The sequence below is a fragment of the Poecilia mexicana genome, unplaced genomic scaffold, assembly GCF_051168715.1.
Source record: "Poecilia mexicana isolate PSO_F unplaced genomic scaffold, ASM5116871v1 scaffold_7, whole genome shotgun sequence".
Classification (NCBI taxonomy): Eukaryota; Metazoa; Chordata; class Actinopteri; order Cyprinodontiformes; family Poeciliidae; genus Poecilia; species Poecilia mexicana.
The window spans coordinates 16,146,524-16,153,980 of NW_028263376.1; the positions used below are offsets into that span (position 1 = coordinate 16,146,524).

A 7,457-nucleotide genomic window follows, 5' to 3' on the forward strand; every position below is an offset into this window, starting at 1 on the left:
GAGAAACTTGTAAACCCACACCGAGACACGAGACGGTCCACTGCCGGTTCTTCCACTTGAAATCACAAATTACCTCCCAAAGTCACAACGCTCGTCTGTTTCTGCACCACCATGGGGCTCATTATCATCTCCTGTGGCCTGAACACGTCTTGTTACCGAAGAGCACAGAGAATCCCCCAGTGGTCACTCCTTGGATAGAGGGGAAACCAAAAGGCGAAGGATTAATGAACGGGCTTTCTTTCTTTGTAAACTTTCTTCAAACAAGATTACCTGTGCGAGAATCCTCAATCCCTTTTCAGTGGCTTCATTTGGACTTTGCATTAATGCCTTTTTTAATCACCAGAGCATGCCTTGGCTTCGGCTCAGCTCGGGCTCAGATATGAGCAGCGGCTGTCGGCTTCGGCTTGGCAGTCTGAAGTGAGCAAACTCTGCTCGGCGCAGAGAGTTTCTCAGCTCTTCAGATGGAGTGTCAGCGCAGCAAAGTTCCCACAAAGGCATTGTAATGAGCTCTTCGAAGCATTAAAGCGTGCCGCTGTTATCTGTCACGGAAATGTAAAAGCAACACAGCTCTTTGAAGGATTTATAGTTCTCAGCTGTAATGAAAGCAACAGAGAGAGGCTACACTGCTGTAATCACAACATGGAAGTGTGTAGATATTAACACCACTTCTTGTTTTAATCTAGTCTTCCAGTGTTTCTTCTGTTTTGTGTCTCATTATAACATGTTTGCTGTCTTCTCTGTGGTAGGGCCGCTGAGTCTGAGATGAGGAACTCTCTCCAACCGAACGAGATGGGAGCGATCGCCACATCTGGACCCAAACAGGTAAAACTAGAGCCAGAATTGCACCTATTCAGCTTTTGTTGCAAGGTTCCTGAGGTAACAAAGCTCGCTTCCTTGTGTTGGAACTACAAGGGCTGCTTTGTGGTGGAGCTGGAGCGGAGTCAGCGGGGCTTCGGCTTCAGTCTGAGAGGAGGAAAGGAGTACAATATGGGCCTGTACATCCTGCGCCTGGCCGAGGAAGGGCCTGCTCTTAAAGATGGACGGATACATGTGAGTTGGTTTAACAATGTTTCTCTGACATCCTGATAAACCAGGTGGTACCACAGGCTGATCCTAATAAACAACACACTGATCAAGGTTTCTCTGCATCCTGGAATAGTGTGGAATGTGATTAGTGTATTTATGAAGAGAGGACAAAGTATCTCTTAAATATCTCTGTATTACAACACTTGTTTGACATCCATCTGTCTGAGATGGATCCATCCATCCATCCATCCATCCATCCATCCATCCATCCATCCATCCATCCATCCATCCATCCATCCATCCATCCATCCATCCATCCATCCATCCATCCATCCATCCATCCATCCATCAATCAATCATAAACTTGTGGTCGTAGTGGAAGCATGGGAAGTATGCTTGTAAACTGAAACTATTGTAATTTCAGGTCGGGGATCAGATCGTGGAGATCAATGGCGAGGCCACTCAGGGCATCACACACACTCGGGCCATCGAGCTGATCCAGGCAGGGGGCAACAAGGTTCACCTGCTGCTCCGACCCGGCCAGGGCCTCGTTCCAGATCACAGTGAGTCCCAGCATCCATCCGCCTGCACACACATCAGATCAACAGCATTAACCAGGCATACATTAGAGCAATATGTTTGGCAGGAAGCTGCATCCCGATTCACATGCATAAGTTTCAGGCTTCTCTTTAACCTCTCTCTCTTATCATTCTCATCCACAACTTCTAACTCAGTCTGCCTGTTGTGCTGTTTATCCTCCTTGCTTTCTCTGTGTTTCCTCTCTGGCACGGCTGTCTGTTTCTACCTTTTTATCTCTTCCTCCTATAGGTTCCAACTCTTCTTCCACCCTGTGCTTCTACATGAAACCAGAACATCACTAAAGGCCTCACTGCTTTTCTCGGTCTGTCTCTAATAAACTTGGTAAAACTTTTTGCCTCTAATTTTCAAGTCTCTCAGATTCCAAGTGCTGTCTGTTGTGTACTTTTATGCTAACTGAAATGGGTACAGTGTCGTGCAAAAGTATTGACATCCCTTGAATGTTTCTAAGTGTCAGTGTGATTTTGTGTGATAGACTTGCAAAGGAAAATGATACACAGTTTTTAATATTTCAACGATATAAAAATCTGAAAAGTGTGGCGTACATATGTATTCACGCATATGTCTGGAAGAGTTGCAGAGATCCATTTGGGATCCATTGTCCAATCCAGTATCCAAAGGAAAAATATATTAAAGTTGGTGGTTATAACATGTCAGGAGTTATTAATACATTTGCAAAGCTCTACATGTATTACTCTTGATTTTAAAGCAGTGAGTCCTGTGGTAAAAAAGAACCAGAATGTGTCCACAATGCCTCTTCTGTTCTATAAAAGAGAAAAACTGTGGAAAAGTTCTTAATCTGTTATTGATCAAAGAGTGACAGGTGATAACAGGATCTGTGTGCATTCACTGGCATCAGCCTTTTAATTTCAAAGACAAGAAGAAGAAATAATTCGTATGAGTTGCTGCTCCGAGAAATCCAAAAAGCTCATTTCAGCGCCGCTAGATCCATCGCTCTGCTTTTTTTCTTTCTTTTTTTTGTTCCTCTCTTGAATTTTTCTGCTGCCTATATCAGCTCAGAGCCACGGCTGTGCGCTTCTTATCAGCTCGGTGGAAAATTGAAACGTCAGTCCCGGGTGAACCCTAGCACCCTTCCAGCTGATGCATATCTGAAGCTAGGCCAATATTTAGATGGAGATTGCAAAGGCTTATTGCAGAATGTGTGACACTGCTTCTGTTGCATGATGTTTTTTATTTGTTCATTTTACATGATGCTTGAATCCCTGCAGTAGTGTCAGAGTGGCTCTCAAAAGTTTAGACACCCCTAGCAAAATGCTTGCGTTTTTTTTATATCCAAAGAGACAATGAAACATTTTCCACCTTAAATAGTTAATTTATTCAGTTCTGCTATATGTGATTGCCTATGATTGCACAACCTTAAGCTAGCAAGTTGTTAAATCAAAAGCAGCACCCAGACTCTTTTGATAGAACCTTATTAGCTTTCAACATCTTGACTTGGTAATATTTGACTTCACTATCTTGCAAAAGATCTACCAAATTATGGAGACATCTCTCTTCTAGTGACCGAACAAATTCAGTTCTGGATTTGTCTAGGCCACTCCAAACCTTTTTTTTCTTCAGGTGAAGCTTTCTCTTGTTGATTTGCTTGTAGTCACTGTGATGCTGAAAAGTAAAATCTTACCTAATCTTCAGCTTCCTAAAGATTTTGGGACAAATCTGACAAATTCATTTAGTTCCATCTAAAGAAAGCAACTACCACCACCATGTTTCTTGTTATTTTCTGGACTATTGCAGAAGTTTTTGTTCTTTGTTTGGATTATATGGAATAAATGTCACCTTTTAAAGTTGTAAAAAGTTTTAAGATCATTTGAAATGGATGTCTAAGCATCCACTGGATGCTCAGCAGAAATGTTTTTCTAATTTTTATTTATTTTTTCCCAGGTACAAAAGACAAAGTAGCCATTCCGACGACAAGCTTTCCGAGACTCTCTGCATCCGATGACCAGTCATCTCCAGCTTCCCCGTCCACAGGATGGTCACCATCTTCCTCTAAAGTATTTGCCCCTGATGAGCCATCAGCCGGGGATTACAGAGTGCCTGGTTTCCCCGGTGCTGGACAGGAGCATGGTAGACAAGCTAACCGATCAAGAGGACAGCAGATCCCTACTCACAACCATAGGCGTTCCACTAGCCCTAGAAAAACTGGGCAGAGCGACTACAAATCTGGCAGTCCCAGGAAAATGGCAGAAGGTCAAATGGATAATGTGGAGCATTCCCAGAACCCCCAAAAAACAATGGAGGACGTGAGCAAGGAAAGAAAAACTTCTGGGCAGAGAGACCAGCGCTCCTCAAGTCCAAGGAAGGGCTCCAAGAGGGAGCTTGATCCTGTCCTGCATTCAAAGAACCCAGAAGACCCTCAGAGCCCCAGACGCCCAGCTGGACAACAGCCGGCTGGGGAAGTGAGAGACTGGAGACATAAGGGGGAGGATGCAACTCACCCACAGGAGAGAGGGGCTGCAGAGAGTGGAGACAAAAGCTGGGGGGCCGATGATCATCACAAGAAGGGAAAGAGGGCTCAGAAAGAGGCAGCGGCGCAGAAATCCCACAGGGAGAGGGCAGGGTCGGACGCCGATCCAGCCACCGCCGGCCAAAGGGGCAGAAGAGAGAGAGCCGAAAAGGAATATCCAGAGGCCAAGTATCAGGGGCCGGCTGAGCAAGCCAACAGAAGGGACCCCAGAGGTTCTAGCAGTAGCATCCAGGATCCCAACTGCAACGGGACCAGCACCAGCAAGAAGGCCCCCATCACTCCCGGCCCGTGGAAAGTCCCCAGCTCGACCAAGATCCAGTCCCACGTGGACTCCACATATGCAGACATCTGAAATCTCTCCAGGGCTGGATGAAGACGAAGCTCGCCTACGAGAACCGAACACGGGTCGGAAAGATCGGATCAAAATATAACCAGCAACATACCTTCTCATTTATACGTCTCGTCGTTTGTTTGTTTTTTCTCACCCAGTTTGCCTCAGACGGTTTGCACCAAACTGCTGACCTCTGACATAAAACAAGTATTTGTACTTGACTCTGCTGCACGGCCACGTCAGATGAGTTGTGAGCAGGGTCTTTGGATGGAAATCTGTTCTGTGCCAATCAGAGACTCCGGTTAAATGGAAGCTGCTCCTGATAGCGCTCACTGTGAATCAGTTTGGAGGAGTCCAAATGAAGTGCTCACCCTGTCTACCCGAGCCACATGAAGGAATCTGTGTTTTTTTTTTTTTTTCTGTTTGTTTACTTTTGAAGGATTACAAGCATACTCAAGCACTCACAGCTTTTAAACCGAGCAGGATTTATTCACTGTTATAGTCCCCAAAGGGACCTAAGTTGTCTTCAAATGATCTAATTAGACAAACGTTTTTGTTTTGTTTCATTTTGAAAAGCCGATGAAAGCTGTGATTTGTGTGACTGCATCCGAACATGTGAAGTTATAAATCCCATGTTGGTGGGAGGATCACTATGAAACTTTATATGCATCAATGAGCAGACCAGATACTTGTGGTTATAGATCTAATGTTTTTTTTTTTGTACTTGTGTTGTGAAAATAATGTGAGAATTTAAGCAAACAGGATAGTCTTCACACGCGTCCATGTCGAGTGCACTTAGATGGAGGCCGAACATGTAGATACACATCATTGCTTAAACAAATCCCCATTTTAAAAGCCTCAGACTTTACATGATATCTCACGGTCTGTAAGCAGCGTCATCCATCATGTTGTTGACTGTTAGCAGCACTGTGCCGATGTGTGTTTTATTTATTCCTGTAGGATCTAATGTACTTAATCTGAAAAATGTAATATTTAGCAAAGTGATTACTCAAACATTGAACATATTTAGGATAAATAAATTAGCAGTCATATGACTGATAAAAGTACAAACTTTCCTTTTCTTAAAATTTGCATAAAATATTTTGATATCTGTATTTGTATTATAAATAGAGGCACAAAAAACATCAACCCTAGTTCAAATATTTGATATACAATGCCAGATGCATGCATTGACACTCCTGGTAAAGATGTGCAAAAAGCCATAAAATCTTTGAATATTGTTTTGCAGAGGCATCATCTCAGACCAATATTTAAAAAAAATACATCCCTTGTTAAGATAATCATCTTTATGATAATATAAATAATAATAATGTTGTTCTGGCCCACAGCATACCTATCCTCCACCCTGCTTAACTGTGAGGTTTTTTTTTTCTTTACATATTTTTATACTTTGTTTTACAGGAAACACACCTAAAGTGTTAGAAACCAAAAAGTTTAACCTTACTCTTATCTGAGCAAGAGTTTACTCTGCTGCAGAGATTCAAGGATAACCTTTACATACCAACTTCCCTACAAGCCTCCTCACTACAAGTACCGTTTATCTGTCTTTATACCACTAGGAAGCTAAAAATTGTGAGTTACTAAAATGTTTCTATACACACAGAACAACTCAAAAAAAAAAACCCTCTGCTTATCTTTATATCTAGACTAAATTTAAGGGTGCGCATAACTATTAAATTAGATAAAATGTTTTTCTTCACAAAATAGATGTACTAAAAATGTACGTTTCTTCGTCAATTTTCTTAAGATAGTCCAACTGCAATAAAAACAAACTTATTTTAAGGCTTTTTACACATCTTTTACCAATGCTGCCAATCATTGTGACTGGTGCTATATTTTACTGTAGATTATACTCAAAGTGTAAATCTTAACATTTATTTCCAACATGGTTGTCAAGGTTGTTTTATACGCAAAACCAGACCCTTAAAAGAATCCAACTAAATCTTCAGCTTTGACATGAAAGCTGCTTGTTTGTGATTGCAGACACATCTACATAATGTGAAAACGTCTGCACTGATTCTGTGGTAGTCTGATCAAAATGGGATTCAGTCTGGTGTTAAACTATGTAAAAGTTACGAAAGCATCGACTACAACAACTGTGCTCCACCAACAAGAGAAAAAATGTAGCGTTTCGGTATTCCTACTGTGGACTAGAGTGACATCTAGTGCTCCAACCTCTGCGCTGCACAAACAAGTCATAGCTTTACCCCAACCATCATCCCCCTGCCTGCATATGAAGACGTAACGCATCTGTTTGTCTGTGAGGCCACTGAATAATTTATTGTCTGTTTTCACGTTGATATGATGGGCTACTGTCATTTTTACTGTTCATATCTTTACCATGTCTGATGCTGTGGCCTTGCATTGCTCCAACATATTTAAAAGTCATAGTTTTGACATCATTGTAGTTGTAAATGTTTATAAATTGTACAGCACCTGTATAAAAAAATGCCTTCATGAAGAAAAAAAAATCTATGTAAATTGTTCCATTATTTTTTTAAGGGAAATGATAGGAAATGTTATGCAATGGGTGGAAAAAAAAATGATCATGGCATACTGTTCATGCACTGATAAATAAAGGTTTACTGATTAAACATATCAGAGTTCAAGTATTTCATTCTGTCTCATACCAGGCAATGTTAGTAAAAAAGTTTACAGCATACACATCCTGTTAATTTCATAATCTTCAACACCAACAGTCATTGTACCCCAGTATACAGATGACATTTGAGAAGATGGAAGACTTCAGAAAAAACAGGTATGCTGATGACTAAATAATATTTCACATATTTTGAACATTTCCTTACTGACGCATTGACTTTCTTTACTATAATTAACCCATTTTGTGCTCCCTGAAAAAACACAGTATAATTCTGAAATGTACATTAATTTTCAGTTTGGGGTAACCACAACTGTGTTATTTTTTAGAATTATTATTGTTTGCTTTTTGTGTGTGTGTGGGTGGGAGGAAGGGGGGTTGTACGTTCTTGACCG

General features: G+C 41.4%; 1 protein-coding gene across 1 annotated transcript in view; it reads left to right on the forward strand.

Annotated features, from left to right (window-relative positions):
* Positions 1-7,059, forward strand: part of magi3a (membrane associated guanylate kinase, WW and PDZ domain containing 3a) — a 128,949-nt gene extending 121,890 nt beyond the window's left edge. Inside the window, exons 18-21 of the mRNA XM_088007153.1 lie at positions 747-822; positions 913-1,050; positions 1,451-1,589; positions 3,526-7,059. Of these exons, the coding sequence (XP_087863279.1) occupies positions 747-822; positions 913-1,050; positions 1,451-1,589; positions 3,526-4,463 (1,291 nt within the window). The 3' untranslated portion in view covers positions 4,464-7,059. The remainder of the gene's footprint in view (positions 1-746; positions 823-912; positions 1,051-1,450; positions 1,590-3,525) is intronic.
* Positions 7,060-7,457: the final 398 nt, after the last annotated feature.